The 18,630-nt window shown below is 44.0% G+C and overlaps 8 protein-coding genes across 8 annotated transcripts; 3 read left to right on the top strand and 5 right to left on the bottom strand.

Annotated features, from left to right (window-relative positions):
- Positions 1-424: 424 nt before the first annotated feature.
- Positions 425-3,253, bottom strand: SAMD00019534_050970 (hypothetical protein; the record flags this gene model as incomplete). Its single annotated transcript, XM_012899568.1, has 9 exons — positions 425-869; positions 947-1,258; positions 1,333-1,589; positions 1,665-1,916; positions 1,999-2,148; positions 2,231-2,401; positions 2,502-2,901; positions 2,985-3,072; positions 3,178-3,253. The coding sequence occupies 9 exons, from the start codon at positions 3,251-3,253 to the stop codon at positions 425-427; spliced, it is 2,151 nt and encodes a 716-aa protein (XP_012755022.1).
- Positions 3,254-5,585: 2,332 nt separating this feature from the next.
- SAMD00019534_050980 (hypothetical protein) lies at positions 5,586-6,833 on the top strand (the record flags this gene model as incomplete). The annotated part of the gene is made up of 3 exons (XM_012899569.1): positions 5,586-6,041; positions 6,169-6,401; positions 6,494-6,833. The coding sequence occupies 3 exons, from the start codon at positions 5,586-5,588 to the stop codon at positions 6,831-6,833; spliced, it is 1,029 nt and encodes a 342-aa protein (XP_012755023.1).
- Positions 6,834-6,919: 86 nt separating this feature from the next.
- Positions 6,920-8,231, bottom strand: SAMD00019534_050990 (hypothetical protein; the record flags this gene model as incomplete). Its single annotated transcript, XM_012899570.1, has 4 exons — positions 6,920-7,274; positions 7,366-7,513; positions 7,615-7,756; positions 7,848-8,231. 4 exons carry the CDS (start codon positions 8,229-8,231, stop codon positions 6,920-6,922), a joined length of 1,029 nt encoding a protein of 342 aa, XP_012755024.1.
- Positions 8,232-8,409: 178 nt separating this feature from the next.
- On the top strand, positions 8,410-9,919 carry SAMD00019534_051000 (hypothetical protein; the record flags this gene model as incomplete). The annotated part of the gene is made up of 3 exons (XM_012899571.1): positions 8,410-8,913; positions 9,177-9,313; positions 9,388-9,919. Coding segments are annotated over 3 exons (1,173 nt in total), but the record flags the coding sequence as incomplete, so codon positions are not given.
- A 228-nt stretch (positions 9,920-10,147) lies between these two features.
- On the bottom strand, positions 10,148-12,079 carry SAMD00019534_051010 (hypothetical protein; the record flags this gene model as incomplete). The annotated part of the gene is made up of 1 exon (XM_012899572.1): positions 10,148-12,079. The coding sequence occupies one exon, from the start codon at positions 12,077-12,079 to the stop codon at positions 10,148-10,150; it is 1,932 nt and encodes a 643-aa protein (XP_012755026.1).
- An 898-nt stretch (positions 12,080-12,977) lies between these two features.
- SAMD00019534_051020 (hypothetical protein) lies at positions 12,978-13,361 on the top strand (the record flags this gene model as incomplete). The annotated part of the gene is made up of 3 exons (XM_012899573.1): positions 12,978-13,070; positions 13,147-13,259; positions 13,337-13,361. The coding sequence occupies 3 exons, from the start codon at positions 12,978-12,980 to the stop codon at positions 13,359-13,361; spliced, it is 231 nt and encodes a 76-aa protein (XP_012755027.1).
- Positions 13,362-13,633: 272 nt separating this feature from the next.
- On the bottom strand, positions 13,634-15,052 carry SAMD00019534_051030 (hypothetical protein; the record flags this gene model as incomplete). The annotated part of the gene is made up of 3 exons (XM_012899574.1): positions 13,634-14,434; positions 14,498-14,645; positions 14,715-15,052. 3 exons carry the CDS (start codon positions 15,050-15,052, stop codon positions 13,634-13,636), a joined length of 1,287 nt encoding a protein of 428 aa, XP_012755028.1.
- A 430-nt stretch (positions 15,053-15,482) lies between these two features.
- On the bottom strand, positions 15,483-18,436 carry SAMD00019534_051040 (hypothetical protein; the record flags this gene model as incomplete). The annotated part of the gene is made up of 3 exons (XM_012899575.1): positions 15,483-16,812; positions 16,906-18,118; positions 18,187-18,436. The coding sequence occupies 3 exons, from the start codon at positions 18,434-18,436 to the stop codon at positions 15,483-15,485; spliced, it is 2,793 nt and encodes a 930-aa protein (XP_012755029.1).
- Positions 18,437-18,630: the final 194 nt, after the last annotated feature.

Raw genomic sequence — 18,630 nt, forward strand, 5'->3', positions numbered from 1 at the left:
TTATTATATTATTATTACATCATTGTTATTTCGTTTCAATGTTTGAAGTGACACTCCTCACTTAACAAACAAGTTCCAAGATTAGTTGAGGATGGACTGAAAGTCATTACAGGTTATAATCCCAAAGGCCTCATATATTCTGTTGTTTGATTAGATTATATATCGATACATCTCCAATAACCTGATACTTGGGTGGAGATAATAATAATAACCTTGGATACCAAGTTAACAATCAATCAATCACTCAACCTTTGGATTTCTTTTATTGAGTTTGATTGAACAACACTGGGCGTGTCGTATCGAGTGTCGCTCCCATCAATCAATCAAACAATCTATCAATCTATCAACGCCACATTATTGTTTCCATGTTGTGTTGTTGTTACCAACCCTATTTATTATTGTACAATACAGGGTTCCAGTTATATTAGATGGTGCTCTCCACTTGGACAGTAGCGGGCGGCTGTTGTTGTTGTGGTTCAGAGGTGTTCGAAGATGAGGATGAAGAGGAAGTAGAGGTAGATGAAGAGGTAGAAGTAGAAGTCGTATCCACTGCTCCTGATTCTGTTGTTGTTGTTTTGTCTGTACTTGAGTTTGATGTTGTTGTTGTTGATGAAGGTTGGATACTACTGTTGCTGCAATAAACGACATCTGTGTCTGTGTCGTTGTGGAGTCTTGCCAAAGTAGTTGTGATCTCTGCATTCTTGGCAAAGGCATCCTTTGTGACAATCTTTGTCGCCAGGACATCCGCCGCGACCAATCTAACATTTGGTACTGGATCATTCGCAAGCTGAATGAGCAAAGGCAAGAAATGTGTTTCAAAGAGTTGTATATCGATCTGGTCCACCAAGTAGGCGCACATCTTGATGAATCTGTTGTTGTCATGTGTTTGATTGATTGTCAGTGATCACGAATGAATTAAGTGAATATGATCAACGTTAACACTTACATCTGTCTACTTGAGTATGTTGCATCGCTTGAGAACGATTTGATCTTCTGGAGGATGTCCAGGCCCATGGCACTTAGGTCCTCGTGTGCGGCGGCAGTAGAAGAGTTGGTGTCGCTATTGTTATTGTTATTGTTGTTAATGTTGCCATTGATTGATGAAGTCGAGTTGATCTTTGAGATGAGTGTTCCTACGCCACTGGCAGCGTAGTTTCTGACCTTGGACACAGAGTCATTCAACAGAGTGATGATCAGTGGTGCAATGTTGGTGAGCGTAGTCTTCAGACTAAACAGATCGCATATATTTCCAAGTTGCCTATTGATTGTTGACGTTCATTCATTGGTAAGTAAGTGATTGAATGATTGATTGAATGGAAGTATTATACATACTTTGATATTAACTTCCTGAACCTCCATTTGCTTGGGTCGCTTACAAAGCCATTGAGTATTTGGATGTAGTTCTCGCGTAGTGATGGCTCTACACTCTCTAGGAACTGGGCAAAGTGTCGGACGACACCAACCTTGACCTCGTCCAAGTCCTGAAGGAACAGGTTGAACGTGTTCAACAATGAACTCTTAGTCTCAGCTGGTCCAAGTATCTTGGCAATCTCATGGAGTGAGTGAGATAGTGATCTCCTAACCTTCCACTACAGATGGAGAGATATGTGTCAGTGATGTGAACAAAAGACCAGCGAATGGTGGACTGACTAACAATGACTTACATTCGTATCGTTAACCAATGAGAAGTAGGTCTCGGACAACTCTGACCATCTTGAACTACCAACGGTATAAAGGACGGCTGGGAAGTTGAAAGCGCAGTGTGTCACGAGGTCGCTGTCTGGGAATCTGTTGCTCGATGGTGAGATCATCTCTGTGAAGTACTTTAGCAGCTTTGGTGTCACCTGTGAGCCATCGAACGTGGCGATGAATGGTCCAAGATTCTGGAATGCTGTGTTGTTAACCCATCGTGATGGCTAATGATTGGACAATGGTTAAAGGTTAATGGTTGTTAGTAACAGACGTGGCATGATGGTCCATCAGTATTATTAAACATACATCTTGTACTACGAATGATTCAAACACCTGGATCAACTTTGAATACCTCTCGATTGGCGTCACATTCTGACTGACGGACACCAATACCTCTGCACATCCCTTGCGGACAGACCATATATCATCCTTAGACAGGGCGATGAATGTAGGTAGCTATATAGTTGTTGTTGAAGGTGTTAGTCAGGTGTCTGGCCAGTCGGCCCCAATCATTCAATCAATCAATCAATCAACTTACAATGTGCTCAGTTGTTGCCTCTACACCGATTGTTTGGCAAATGTTACCAAGGTTACCAGCGATTGCCTTCCTGACTCTGAACGAAGTGTCATTGGACAGCTTGATAACAAATGGAAGGAATATCTGCTTGGTTAGCTGCTGTCCCAACACTGGTGCTAGGTTGTGGAAGAGCTAAGCAGCGAGAAAGAGAGAGTGGAGAGAGATAGAATGGAAGGGATGAGATGTTAGATTGGCTCATCAATCAACACTCGCATGTGGGGACGATACTTACATTGGCAGCTTGTACACGATGCTCCTCCTCAGTAGAGTCATTGACAAGACTCTTGACAAAGGGTAGTAGGTGGGGCTCAAGGTCACTGTGCTTGATCAGTCGGGCCATCTCTTGGAGGGACTCGACGGCAGACATTCTTACTTGTGGACTGCGATCAGTGGTCAGTTGTGCAACGATGGGTATCAGCGAGTGCAACACCTTGTTGTAGCCAGCGTCGCCGCCCTCCTTCAGGAAGCCCTCAGAGACCAAGGGGATCTGCTCGACCAGTGCCTGTCTAATAACTGCCTCGTGATCTGTCACGACCACCTCCTCGATGATGCGCAGCAACATGTCCAATGAGTTGAACCTATCCTCCTGCTTTACCTTTAATACCTCGGAGAACTCTCTTACGACATAGAGTCTACAGTCGGGGTCGTGGTATGTTAGTGAATGGCGCAGTTGACATCCATCCTTTGGCAGGCAGCAGCAGCAATATAATAATACCTTTGAATGACTATATCGCTCTTTATATATTTCTGTATCTTATCAATGATTGGTAGGTTGTCATCGATCTCCAACTCTTCATTCTCATCTGATTGATTGATTGAATGAATGGATGGATGGGACACGTGAGATGTTAGTTAAGCTGTTGCTACATGATGGTAACATCACAAACACAATAACAAACACAACATACTATCGTTGGCATCATAGTTGCGACCACCAGCCTCAGAGTCTGAGTAACCTATATAGTCTGTGTAATGATGATGCATTGTGATTGTATGGAACACATGATTAGCTGATTGTCAATCAAGTACATTCAATCATTGATTCATTCATTGCTATTCTGTCGTCGTTGAAGTGTATCCCTGTTGTTGTCTCGCTATGGTTGATGTTGTGAATGAGTGAAGAGTAGTATGTATGTACCTGACATTGTATTTGTTTGATTAATGGTTGATCACCAACACTTTGGTTGATGAATATTAATATTAATAATAAGTAGTAATAAGTAGTTTGTATAAGTATGAGTATATATATATCTCTCTCTCTAAAGCACTTCACCAGTTAGTTTGTTCAATGATGTCTTCTGCACTCTGGGTAACAATCTCAACTTGTTCAAACACATTCATCATCATCCACATACACCCTCACACACACACACTGATGATGAAGAGATCCTTCAGTGGATTTTTTTTTATCATGATCTCAGGCCTTGTTTGTTTTTTTGATCATTCAAATGGAAAGTTGAACCAGTGGACCTGGTTGGTAGCCAACACGTTACAATCACTTTTTCCACCTCACCTCAGTCAGTCAGTCAATCAATCAATCAATCAATCAATCAATCAATCAATCAATCAATTAATCAATCCACCATCATTCACCAACAGAACATAAATACTTTGTTCTGTCAATCTATCCATCCAAACATTCCTAACTATAAGTAGTTAGAGATAGAACTTTATAAACAAATGGGTTTTGAAACAGTCCATTCATCCAATCCTAGCGTCCATCCATCACGATAACATATGCTAGGTTGTTGTTGTTGTTGTTGTTGCCCCAACCAACTCAAATCGAATGTATTAGAGACGATTATTATTACTCTTCACTCTTTTTCTTCTTCTTCATCTTCTTCTTGTTATAAATAGATTATTGTCAACCACAACACACACACTCAAACAAGATCATCTTGTCATCCAATGGGAGAGATATATTAATATATACTATAGTGCTTCAATCAATCAAACAAACAAACAATCAATCAATCATTCAATCTTATGATTGATCAGGTTTCCGCCAAACACTTTATAAAGGTACAACAGTAACAGGTGGTCGTGGAAGTAGTGGTCTTGTGTGTGGTTGCGATGGACCATGAATTAAACAATAGTCACACATACATTCATTACTGACCATGGTCAATGGTTCGTTGGTTGGGAGTTGGAAGGTTGGTGATGGTCCATTTTCTTATGTGTGTCTTGTGATTGTGATTATATGTGTGTGTGTGTGTGTATGTGTGTGTGATCGGGTGTTCGTGTTTCATCGACCATCACAATCCACCTGATCAAACTATCAGCTGATTGCTGTTGGATAGCCAGGTGTGAGTGGTATATGTGTATGTATTTGAGAGTGGGTGTTTTAAGATGGTAATGGATTGATTGATTGATGGAGGACCACCTCTACACTATTTAGATGGGCAGAGTGATTCGGGTCGTGTAGTGGGGGGGTTTGTGTGTTGTGGGTGGTGGCTGGTTGTTGGTTGGTTGGTTGGATCAACAACAACAATAACAACAACAACTACTACTACCTTGTACCTCCATCATGTGATTGACGCATATATATAAATATTTATACAGTTGTTAATAAGGGTGTTGTGTTGGTTGTTGTTGCTGTTGTTGTTATTGTTGTTGTGTTGCCATTTATCTGAATTTTATAATATCCTTCAGAGCGCTTAGATCAGCTCACTTCACCTCCCTCCTCACAATCAGTCAGTCAATCAATCAATCCGACCAGACAATCAATCAATCACTTAGACAAATCACATCTACCTTAACGTTGTGAGCCAACAACACATTCATTCATTCATTATTTATCACTCACTTTGTTCCGAAAAGGAAATCAGTTGACCAACATAACCTCACTACCCTATTGCCATACATACATCCTTTCAATCAAACAAATCAATCAATCCTGTTTACTTAATTTCCATTTATATTTATAAAGTTTACAAAAGGTCTGCAAAGCTTTGGAATTTACTCCCCCCTTACATCATACAATATTCAATCATTCTACAAAGTTGATTGATTGATTGGCCTTGTGTTGCCGAAACACCCTTTTATATCCATTCAAGGTAAGTCCTTTGTGATCCATGAATCAATCAATCACCAAAAGTTTAGTTAATTAAATAATTAATTTCCAACTTTTTTTTAGATGTCCCTTCAACAAATTCAATCAAATAATAATAATAACAATTATTGTAACAGCAATCAACCATCATCACCATCAGAATATACTCCACCTCCAACTACAACATCAATGTCTCATAATAATAATAACCAACCCCACCAACATGGTGAGATGGGCCTTCAAGAAAGTTCCAACTCAATTATAATGGAGGCATTTGATGATAGTGAACCATCTTCACCCAGGTTGGCTGGACAATCGGCCAACACACCAAAGAAAGCTGGACGTAGAAAGATAAAGATTGAATTCATTGAAGATAAGAGTCGACGTCATATCACATTCTCAAAGAGGAAGGCTGGCATCATGAAGAAGGCATTCGAACTAAGCACATTGACCGGCACCCAAGTGTTATTATTGGTGGCATCAGAGACTGGCCATGTATATACATTCGCAACGTCAAAGTTACAACCACTGATATCACGACCAGATGGAAAGAATATGATTCAACAATGTTTGAATGCAACAGAGTCTGTGGCTACATCGACTTCCACTTCCAATTCCACTGCGACCACACCAAAGTCACCGCCACCCACTGCCAGTCCATCATCAGCATCATCCACGCCATCAGTACCATCTTCATCATCATCGTCCACGTCAAGTGTAGTAAATTCACCGCCAAGGAACAGTCAATCTGTGGCATCAAATCCATCAGCGTTAAATATCCAACATCAACATCAACAACATCATAGCGTTCAAAATCATCCATCAATCAATCATCATCATCACCAAGCGCATCAACTCACTCAACAACACCATCAACAATCAATCCCACATCATGTCCAATCACAGCATCCTACTCATGGACATGGACAAGGACATCCAGTTCAAGCGACCAATCATTACGCGTCATCCCACAATCATCATCAACAACAACATTATGGACATCCAGACCAAACATCAATGTTACATCATCAACATCAATATTCAACAAGTCCGAACTCAGAGTCCATCTACAATGAAGATGTAATTATCGAGCAACAACAACAACAACAACAACTTCACCAGCATCCTCATTCACATCAACAACATCAACAACAACATCGCACGGCCAATAGAATCATTGGTCCACCATCAAAGGATGCTAAAGTGGCAATTGAGATGAGAAACTACTACGCCAACAATCACAATCATGTCCAACATCAACAAGGATCACTTGATCAACACCATCCATCAGTTGTAGGATATGGCTACGCCAACAATATCCAACAACAACATCAACATCAACAACAACAACAATATTGCCAGCCTGCAAACATAGGTCATGTTAGCAGTGGTAGTGCCACGCCCAACAGAGGATTCACACCTGGAGGTGGAGGCAGCGCAACGTCATCACCGCCATCATCCAGCCAGTTTGCCTATCCGCCGCCACACTCAATGATAGGCCAATACCAATAAAACACCACTGTCGCCGCGTCCAGCCGCGTGGATGTATATATTTATCGACTCGCCACCATGCATGCTTGATGATCATCATGTCCACTTTACTTAGTCTTCTTCTTTGTCTGCTGTTGCTTGGATGTGTTGCCAGTAGCCGCGCCAGCACCAGTGCCAATCACTTCATAAAGATGTATCTCCTTGTAGTCCTCAAAGTCCTTGTCGTCCTGATGGCTTGGCATGTGAAGGTGGACCTCTCGCAGCCAACCCTTGATTGAAAGTCCGAGCTTGTTGTTCTTGAATGTGTCTTGGATGGCGGGGATCGTGACGAATCGCACACCCTTGCGCCCCTCGGTCAGCTCCCTCAGTCGACGCCAGAATGCCACGTGCTTGCTAATGTCCGCTTCAAAGAACTCCAATGCATTGTTGATAAAGATCACGTCGGCGCCAGACACCAACTCACTATGTTTCATCACATCTCCATGTACCAGATTGACACGATCTTGCATCCTATACTTCTTGATCATATCCTGTTGAAGACGRATGGAAGTACTCATCAATCTCGATTCCAACCAACTGTTTGGCACCACTATACAAGAATCCAGCGTATAGAACAGCACCAAGACGTGATCCAATGTCCAGCATAACCTTGTCCTTCAAATCCCCGAGTACCTCCTCACTGAATATATACTTTAGTTGAACTGTTGATGTTGAATGTGATACAAAGTCTGAGGGTGGCGAGTAATAGGTTAGTCGAGCTGGACTCTGAAACTCGGGCGAATGAGTGGACATGTAAACATACTCATCTGAGTGACGTTGGTCGATGAACAATCGAGACAGTAGTGATCCTTGAGCTTGCCAGACTCTACCAGCTCATCAATGTCCTCGTCAGTGTATAAGAAGCTGTCAACATTGATTGTGTTCTCTTTGGTGTATCCCTTGAACTAGTTCATGAGGGGCAAGGCGCAAGGGTTAGAAGTGTGCGCGCGATCATAAGTCAACTTAATCAATCGATCAATCACTGAGCGAACATACACTGTCATTGTTTGGTATAACTATTTTGTCATTCTCTGATGCTGATAGTGCGTTGATTGATGGAAGTACATCTTTGATGTCTTGTACGATGGTGGCCATTATAGCATCCTCTTGTGATTCATCATCGAATGGATTATGATCGGTATCTTGTATATTGATATCTAGATGTTCACAAACAAAACTAATAAACTTGATCCTATCCGATTCTGATACCATTGATTCCAATGCCATAAACTGTTGTTTCAGTGTTTCCAAGTCCATCGACTGTTCCTCTTCCTCCTCATCATGATCATGTTCATGTTCATGTTGTGTTGTAACAGGAGTAGTAGTCTTCTCTGACTTCTTCCTCTTATTACTATTTGTTGTTGTTGTCGATGTTGACATTGTATAACTATGTATCTCGTTCTTTCGTTCGTGTAAATGAATGAATGAATGGGTGAGAGGACTTCAAAGCGAGTCGAGTGTTTCCGCGCCCAACATCCAAGTTTCAATTTTGAAGAAGAATGAAAGACTGAAGCACTTCAACTTCAATCAATCAATCGATCATACATATACTTATACATATATACAAATAATGACTTCATTTGGAGGAACAAGTGGAAGCTTGTTTGGAAGTTTGACATTGCCAGGCACTGGTACATCACAACAACAGTCGACATCCAATCAGCCATCGTCTTCGGCTGGCTTGCTGTTTGGCGCCTCAACTTCGTTGACAAACCCAACATCTACTTCTTCACTCTTTGGTCAGACAGGCTCATCAACACAACAGTCATCAGGTACATCTTCATTGTTTGGTGGTGGTCAACAACAACAACAGCAACAGCAACAGCAACAACAGCAACAGCAACAACAGCAACAACAACAACAGCAATCATCATTATTTGGTGCATCTACTTCGACAGCAGCACCACAACAGACATCACTCTTTGGAGGAAGCTTGGGCGCACCATCAACATCTACATCATTCCAATCATCATTATTTAATGGTGGAGGATTGGGTTCGCAACCATCAACATCATTATCATTTACTCAACAGCCACAACAGCAACAACAACAACCGCAACAACTTCAGCTGCAGCTGATGTCAACAACAAAGAAGCCAGAGGACTATCAAGATGGTACGTATTGATTGATTGATTGATCGAATGATTGATTGAGTGAGTGTACTAATCTTGTGCCTTGTCACCTTCATCAGCGAGACCTGTGGAGTCTAGGATACAGGAGTTCATTCAGGCAATCTCTCCAGAGAGTCCCTCTTGTAAATTTATTGTAGGTATTCGAATCAGAGTAGCGAGCATCATGGATGGAGCATGGATAGAGTACTAATGATCATTATCAAACATACTCAAGTTCTGGTTCTACAACTATCAAGGACAACAGATCAATCCCAAACAAGTACCAAAGCCAGCCAACATACTCGATGATCAATGGGAGTATGCACAGACTCAGAATCCAGACTCGACATTGTAAGTACTTACAATGAATGGATGATTGATTGAATGAATGAACGAGATGATGACTGACTCCTGAACATGTTCAGGTTCGTACCGGTTCCTGCCAAGTCATTCAATGACCTGAAAGATAGAAAGATGATACAAGAGAGGAATATTGATATGCTTTACAATAATACGATGGAGACATTGACCAATATCAAGACACTGCAGAACTACTTGGCACTGCAGATACAGTCACAACTCGAGTCGATGCGCAAGCGCAACAAGATGCTACTGCACCGCTACATTGAGGTATGGAGCAATCTAGAGATATACATTGGACGCGGTCGTCAGGTGACCAATGCCGAGGTGGCACTGCTGCGTCGCGTCAGCCAGATTGCCGAGGTGCTCAACCAGCCCAACTCGCTGTCGACCAGCGTCGAGGAGCTCAGCAACCAAGTGCTCATCAGCAATGTCGAGAAGGATCGTGTCAACTTCCAGTTGTTGCCCGAGTCCCTTGAGGCTCTGCACTCACTCTTTAGCACTATGACCCAATCGATCAATGCCATGGCCAACGATCTCGATCAATCCTTCCAAGATGCCACCATCCTCAAGAATGAGTTGGCCAAACTAAAGCGCATGTAATATCGCCAGTATTCATTACTGCCTCGCGGCTGTGTCTTTCTCTTCTTTTTTAATGCGGCCAATGATAGCGGTACCTGTTACCGCCAGCCACGCGACAACAGAAGGTTCCCCGTGTGGTAGCTTATAATAATATAATGTTTATTCAGAAGTCGGAGAGTTGTTATTTAAAGTAATATATGTTGTTATAATTGAGGGAGGAGTGGACTGTTATGTGATGGAAGTCTACAAGGCAATGTAACCTTGGTTTCTTCTGTAGTATCTGAAGCCGAGGAATGCAAGACCAACGACAGTGAGAACGGCCAAGACGATGAGGAAGACGGCCCAGCCTGGCAGATGCTTCTGCTGAGCAGGGGGTGGAGCCTTGAAGCTGAGGATCATCTCGTTGGCAGGGTTGGTGACGTAGATCTCGTAGGTGTAGGGGATGATCTTGGTGGCCTCCCATGCAACGTCGGCAAAGGAGAACATTCCCTGGATTGGGTTGTTGAGCGATGACATGATGTAATAGTCAACGTTGCCCTGTGGAGTTGTCTCGAGGAACTGGATGAGCAGGTTGTCGGTGATGGACACCTGGCCCTCAACCATGATCACTGAGTCACTGTCTGGCTGGATGGCGTCGGTGAAGGCGATGGTGCCGTTCACAGTCGACGTGAAGTCGCCCATAACAACGAGGTTCTCGCCAATGACACCGGCAAAGTGCAACATACCTCCGATCTGGTCAAAGTCGCCAACGATGGTCGTCTGCACCGGGTAGTAGGTGCCGGCAATCATGGTGACTGTGCCATTCAGGGTGACGTTGTCCGAGCGCAACGAAGCGGCGCCACCTTGGATGCTGAGTGCGGGGGGCTGATCAAACGCAATGTTGTTCAAGATGGTCATCTCACCGTACAGGTAGATACCGGATGTGCCGTAAAAGGTGAGCTCGCCCTCCATGGTGAGGACGGCGCCGTCCAGCACGTTGAAGATCGTGTTGTTGAGGGGAGTCTGCGAGCGGCCGATGTTGGAGGTCGATGTGAAGCTGATAAAGACACGCAGCTGAGCCAGTCTGGATGCGGATTGTCCGATGGCAATCAATGCGATATCGGCAGTGTCAATCTGGAAGTATGACGTACCGGCGATGTTGAGAATGGTGAGGTTTGACTGAAGTGGATCCATGTCGCTGCCAATGTTGAACTGATAGACGTTGTCGACAGAGACACTGCCCATTGTTTGAACCTGGTCGATGGAGATGGTGCCTGGGAAGTTCTGGATCAAAAGTGTGCCGTGGAACGACGATGTCACTGTTCCCTGGATGTCAGCGGCGAAGGAGAAGTTGGTGACGTCTCCGTTACCAATGGTGAGAGCACCGTCGCCAATGGAGACAACGCAGCCTGGCAGACCGTAGAACTGGTTGGCGACGTTGAGCACGGCGGCATCCATCAAGGTGAGGGTGTTGAGCACACGCAATGACTGGAGCGAAGTGGTGCCATAGAGATAGGTGGTGTTCAGGAAGACCATGGCCTGGTTGGTATCGGCGTTGATGCCTGCCAGGAAGGTGGCGTTTGGTCCGGCCACGGAGAAGCCTGTCATGGTATCAATGATGGGCGCCGAGCGGAACACGATGGTCTGCTGTGACTGGTCGATGGACTTGTCAAAGTTGACGCCCGAGTTGTGGGTCGCGTGGAATTGAGCGTTGGTGTCGATCAGAGCTGAGCCGTTGGCGTTGAGGAAACTGGTGTAGGCCAGGAACGTGGAGTTTCCGAGCAGGTTGAATGGGCCGTACGCATAGAGGTTGCCCATATTGAGCACCAAGTGGGCGTTGTTCACAGAGATAGTGTTGTAAACGTAGAACATGGTGGAGTAGCTGCTGAGCTCGACGTTTGGTCCATTGATGTTGAGCGAGGCCATGTAGGCGCTGGTGTTGTTGCCAATGTTGATGTATTGTGGGGCTGGTGGGGGGTTGACTGAGGAGTAGTCGATGGTGACCGATGAGGAGTAGGTTGGCACGATGCCACCGATCCAGTTGGATGGATTGCTCCAATCGCATGGATTAGTGTGATCGCTACAATTGGCTGCAGTGTTGAATATCACGTTTTGCAGTGCATATGGATCTTTGTAGGCATTGTTGGCCACAACAAATGCAGCAAGCACTAAACAAATGCTTATTATTAACTTCATTCTTTATATATATATATGTATAAGTAAGTATATTTGAATGAATGAATGTGAATGAATGTGTGTGTCAACTTGACTTGACTTGAAGAGAGAGACACAAGAAGATAAAAGATAGAATGTTTTGGACCAACCCATCCCAAAACTTGCATCCGAGAGGGGAGATCTTTTTGAAAACAACATGTTTTTGATAATAAAAAATTATTTGAAAGTTCTTCATCTCATTCATGATCGAAAGACTGATTGTAGGGATAAATATTAAGCTCACATGCTTTGTGTGTGTTGGGGTCTTGTTYCCTCAAGGACAAGGGACGTCTCATTCTTACATTAGACCACTAGTGATGTGATTGATATCCTAGTTGTTAGAGTTTGTTATCTGTTATTTGTTATTTGTTATTTGTAGGCAGTCACCATCAATGATAAATAATGATAATTAGTTCTTCATTCTTAAGAATAACATGTATTTTGTGAGAGTCGAATCAATCAAATCAATCGATTGTATATTCCTGAGTGTAAACAACAATGTTGTTAGACATTCGTTCATTCATTCATCTGTCTGGAACGTAGGGTATCTAACAATTTGATTGGATTGGAAATTGAATCAAAGTGTGCACAGATGATATTGATTTTGACAATCATCTTGTGTCTGACTCCATCACATGATCAATCCAACTGTGATTTTTTATTAAATTAAAATTTTAATATTACCCCAATGGTCAAATAACAACCTGGCTGGATTGTGTTTTATGTTGTGAAGGGAGTTCAATCAACACCACATCAACCAAGTTCATTCATTCACACTCTCACTCTCTCTTGACTACCACACTGAACTATCATTCCTCATTACTTCACTATTGTCATTACACTACGTTCATACATTCATACCTACAGATAATAATAAAATATGAGCTCATTCTTTAACTTTGCCAGAAGAACATTGTTCACTCCATCAACCAGACAGTTCTTGAGAGGTGGTGACCATGGTCATGGTCATGGCGTAGGTGTCTCTCAGAGATGTTCACATCATTCATGGATCGAGCAACATTGACTAACAATCAATCAATTCAATACAGGGTCCAGAGTATGGCATTCCAAATGGACTGCAGAAGAACATCTCATTCGCCACAAAGATTGTCGCTTGTGCTATCATGTCTTACATCCCATTCGCTGCCATCAACCATCAAAAGTATGTGACCTGGTCAGTCAGTCAGTGTAGTCTTGAGCAAACATCTAACAAACAATCATTCATATATAATATTATAGGGCTAAGAAGGCATCAAAGGACTAAAAAGCATATATACAGGGCCACTAATACAGGACAGGTTAGGTTGTATAATGCTTGGACATGACTCTATATCGATCAGTCAACGTCAATTCTGTGCAACAAGTATCATTAAACATTTACATACATTACATACATCAATCGATCAATGAATGGAGTTAACATCATGATACATCATTCAAAGGATGGTTGTTGGATATTATTTATTTCCTTGTGATAATGTATCACAGTGTGTATTTAATAATAATAATAATATATTGTATTGCGATCAATCAAGCTTACATGGTCACTCTAGATAATGGCGAGTGAAGTGGCGATATCAACACCATGTTCTTGACTTCCTGACTGTCGGCATCCAACTTGGTATCCTGGAGATTCTTGACCAGGTTGGTGACGCCACTGCCAGAGAAGAAGCGTTGCTCCTTCAAGCTCGAGTAAAAGTGCTCGATGGACTTGAGCCACACCTTGATCTGCTCGGCAGAGGCCGCTGCGTTGGTGGTCGGGTACTTCTTCTCCAGGATGGCCAGATTAATAGTGTTGATTACGGCATCGGGCGAGTGAGGGATCTCCAACAGATCCAGCAGGTCTTTGGCATTCTTGAGGATCATCTTGGCCTGGCCATAAGCCTTCTCATCGTAGTAGAAGTGACCGCACTCGATGAGGATCTTGGCCCAGTCAATGTGTCTTGGACGCTTGTTCTTGAGCTGCTTGTCCTTGCCAGCCTCGAGAGATCTGAGCGTGGTGATGGCTTCGGCCAGCAGTGTTCGGCCCTCGCTGATGTTGCCATCGAGTCGCAATACCTGTGCGCGGTTCAACAGGCAGCGCACCAGGTCGATGTTGACCTTGCCCTTGTCGATCAACTTGTAGTGTGCCTTGCCATGATACAAGTTTGATTGGGAGAAGTTCTTTCCATCCTTATAGAACTCTCCAATGTTTGTGAATATCGATGAGAGCTGATTCAAGTCATTGTCATTGGCCAGTGTCTCTGCTCGTTGAAACGCCTCATAAGCATCCACTGGTTTCTTCTGTCTGACAAGACATAGTCCCAAGTCGTTTAATGCCTCTGGCAGGATAAAGTTCTAATGTGTGCGAGTAGCGTGTCATTCATCGCTCTTCTTGTTCATCAACAAAAAATAACATACCTTATATACAATACTATCTACATCTTTACACCTGTCAATGGCCAAGTTGAATAAGGTTGAACCATTCTTAAAGTCGCCCTTCCTGACGGATGCTAGTCCCATTGCATGGGTGGGCACAGCGAACAAGGACGAGGAGAAGTCAACATTGCTATGTTTGTGAAGAAGATGTAAGTGATATGATCTCGATCGAGTGAATGAATGAATAAATGACACATACGTGTTGAGTGTCTTGAAACCATCGATGATTAGCTTCTCGCCTTGTTCATAGGCACCTCTTTCCAGATACTCTCTACCTTGAAAGACACTGTACATTGAGTTGGTCATCGTTTGTCTAAAGTTTGGCTCATTCTTTGAGAGATCCTGATGTAGCTTTGACAAGTGTTCCGTTATCACTCTACCAGTCTTTGGGAATCCTCTCCTAGTTGTCGTTGATGGATTATTATTACTGCTATTCCCTGACGAAGTAGAATATGTACGCAGTGATACTATCAACAAACTTCTTCTCGAAGTTGCCTTAAGCGCACTCTTTGAACATGTTGTTCTCGATATCAACATTTATGTTTGTTTGTTCCGCTTGCTGACTACACAGCCTACTATTCAATCTCAATTTCTCTATCTTAATCTATATCTATATATATATGTTATGTTGTTATGTTAATGATCAAATGAATGAATGAATAATGTGTAGTGTATGTTTGTATATTTGTTTGTGTTTGTATTTGTAGGATTGAATGAAGAATGAATGAATGAATTGGGAACTGACTCTTGTTGAGAACACACACTCAATGCGTGGAGGGGTGTTATCCCTTTTTTGTTGTTTGTCCTGGGGTTTGAATGGGGGATTGTGAGTGTGAGTGATGACAACAATCAAACAACCCCCTAACCCTAAACAAGCACTCAATCTCAATCATCACACTCACACACAATCAACTTCATTCCAATTCCATTTCCATTTCCATTTCCAACTAATACTACTATACCAATATTACTGTTTATGTTGTTGATTGGTTGGACAATTGGCCCAACGATAAATGTGATCGATGGTCTGTTGATCTAGACATCGATTGGCACCGAGTGATGCTTGTGCCATTTGTTTGCTGCCACCTCCTTTGCCACAGCCAATGATCGTAAACATTTGTTTGAGCATCTTATCAGCACTGACTGATGGTTTTGATTGACATTGCTGACCAAGTGTACATAGTATCTTGCCATCTTGTGAGAGGATGATATGGGCACTGTCACTATGCTTCTGTGCCATCAGGTTGCCTATGTCCTGCAGTGTCTTCTTGTCCTGAATGTTCTGATTGATGAGATGAATGTGTGTGTTCTGGCCATCGATCATGCCGTTTGTTGTCTGCAGAGAGGCCAGTGCCAGGCGATGTTGCAACTCGAGCACTTGACGCTCCATCTCGCGCTTTGAGGTCACGAGACTGTCCACTTGCCTCTCGAGCTGCTGCATTGGCACGTCCAATCGTTCTGCGATGTTGGCCAACATAGATGAGTGGTTGGCGAGGTAGGCGATTGCAGCCGATCCTGCCACAGCCTCAATCCTTCTTGTTCCAGCGGCGATACTGCTCTCGCTGATGATCTTGAAGTGCTGCAGTTCGCCAGTTCTACGCACATGCGTGCCTCCACACAGCTCCTTGGACTTGCCCAACACGTCGACCACGCGTACCTTGTCGCCATACTTCTCCGAGAAGAGTTGGACAGCGTCTGATTGTGATGCCTCGGCATAGGACATCACGTTGGTGGCGACAGGCATGTCCTGTGCGATCACTTGATTGATCCATTGCTCGACCTTGCTCAGCTCAGCGGCAGACATCTTGTTGGGATGGGTAAAGTCGAATCGTAGTGTGTCTGGTCCGACATACGAGCCGGCCTGCACGACCGACGACGTCTTGCTGTTCAGTACCGATCGCAGTGCAGCCTGTAGCAAATGTGTGGCAGTGTGATGGATTGCAGTTTGTTGACGAGATCGTGCATCCACTTCGCATGATACTCGCGATCCCTGTTTGAGGTCGCGTTCAACATCCGAGTATCTATGTTGCTTTGGATCGATATCGAGTAGCATGACCAGACCCTTGTCATAGGGCTTGACACAATCAATCACTCTATACTTGTTTCCATTGGCTGTTATGTGTCCCACGTCGCCAACCTGTCCTCCCGCGCTTCCATAGAATGGACAGCTGTCCACAGAGATATAGGCAGTGCTTTCAAGTTCTGGATTGAAGTGGAACTGTAACACCTTTGCTTCGTTATTCTTTGTACATGAGTATCCTGTAAAGTCTGGTTCAATGCCCTCATTCTTCCATTTGCTGAGTGAGTGAGTGATCGAGGGTGAGGGCGAGGGCGAGGGCGAAGGTTAGGGCAAGGGTTTGGCGAGGTATGTCCACGGGATGGATACATACGTGACGATGTCTGGTATTGGGTTCTTGTCCTTCTTCCATGTCGACTTGGACTTCTCCTTCATTTCGTTGATGAGTTGATTCACTTTGTCCATGTCAATGCGTAGGTTGGCCTGCTTGGCGCGCACCTCTGATATCTCAAGTGGCAGACCAAATGTGTTGAAGAGATTGAATACATGCCAGTCATCCAAACGCTTGGATTGCAAAAGATCCTGGAGATGTGGCATGCCTCGCTCGATCGCCTTGAAGAAAGTAAGCTCCTCGTTGTAGATGACGTTGACTACCTCTGTCGCACGCGACTCCAAGTGGGGATAAGTGGTCGCCATTCGTTTGGACAGATAGGGGAACAAGAGATGAAGGAATGGCTCCGAGAAGCCAAGTGACTTGCCGTATGATAGCGCGCGGCGAATGATCTTTCGCAGCACATATCCACGTCCAGTCGCAGAGGGTATGACGCCATCGGCAATGAGGAATGATGTGGCGCGCAGATGATCGGCCACAACGCGGTAGGCAGTCTGTATGCGAAGCTGTTCGACTGTGTCGTCCTGTGCGACAACCTGTGCGTGGCCGGATGAGCTGGCCAGCTGCTTGATTTGTCCAATGAGGTCGACAAAGAGATCTGTGTCATAGTTTGATTCGACATGCTGCATGACAGCGGCCATTCGCTCCAGACCCATGCCCGTGTCGACACAGGGCGTCTCGAGCGGCGTCAGTGCGCCCTTGTCATCTCTAAAGTACTGCATGAAGACCAGGTTCCATATTTCAAGGTAGCGATCGCCGTCCACCTCGCAGCCCTGGTCCCAGAAGATCTCGGAGCACGGGCCGCATGGGCCGGCACCATCGCCCATCGACCAGAAGTTGTCCGCTTCGCCCTTGTACATGATCTTCTCGCTGGGCAGGCCGATCTCATTGCGCCAAATGTCGGCCGACTCCTCGTCACCGTGCAGCACACTGATCGCGAGACGATCGACTGGCAGACCAAAGTCGACAGTGAGCAATTGCCAAGCATGTTTGATCGCATCGCGCTTAAAGTGTGCGTAGCCTCCAAACGAGAAGTTGCCCAGCATCTCAAAGAATGTATGATGTCTCGCTGTATATCCTACGTTCTCCAAGTCATTATGTTTGCCACCTGCCCTCACACATCTCTGCACTGTCGTGCACATTGATTGAGGTGGTCGTTCCACTCCCGTGAAGCAGTTCTTGAACTGTACCATACCTGATTGATTGAGTGAATGAGTATGAATGAATGATTGTGTCGTCACAATGATGTGTTGGTCAACCTACCAGAGTTGGTAAAGAGGAGAGTGTTATCTGTATGAGGGATCAATGATGCAGAGTCGACTCGTTTGTGACCATTCCTCTCAAAGTACTTGAGGAATGTATCCCTGATGCCATCGATGCTTCGAGATCTTGGGTCGGCAACAGAGCTGCTTGAGTAGTATTGTTGTTGATGTCTTGCAACAACCAGACTAACAAACTGATGTTGATTATGATGATGAAGCAATGACTGTCTTGTTCGACATAGTCCAATCATTCTTATCTCTTCCTATGTTACTTGACTATTCGTGAATGATTGATTGCTTGGACCTTTTCTTTGTCTTGTGTTTTCAAACAAATAAAATTAGGTTTGACTAATCTGATTCAATCCGATCCACAAGTTTAATTGACATATGACTTGCCAAAGTTACGATATATTGAGCCAATTCGAATTGATATATTAGAATAAGA

This window comes from Acytostelium subglobosum (assembly GCF_000787575.1).
Source record: "Acytostelium subglobosum LB1 DNA, scaffold: scaffold9, whole genome shotgun sequence".
Taxonomy (NCBI): domain Eukaryota; phylum Evosea; class Eumycetozoa; order Acytosteliales; family Acytosteliaceae; genus Acytostelium; species Acytostelium subglobosum.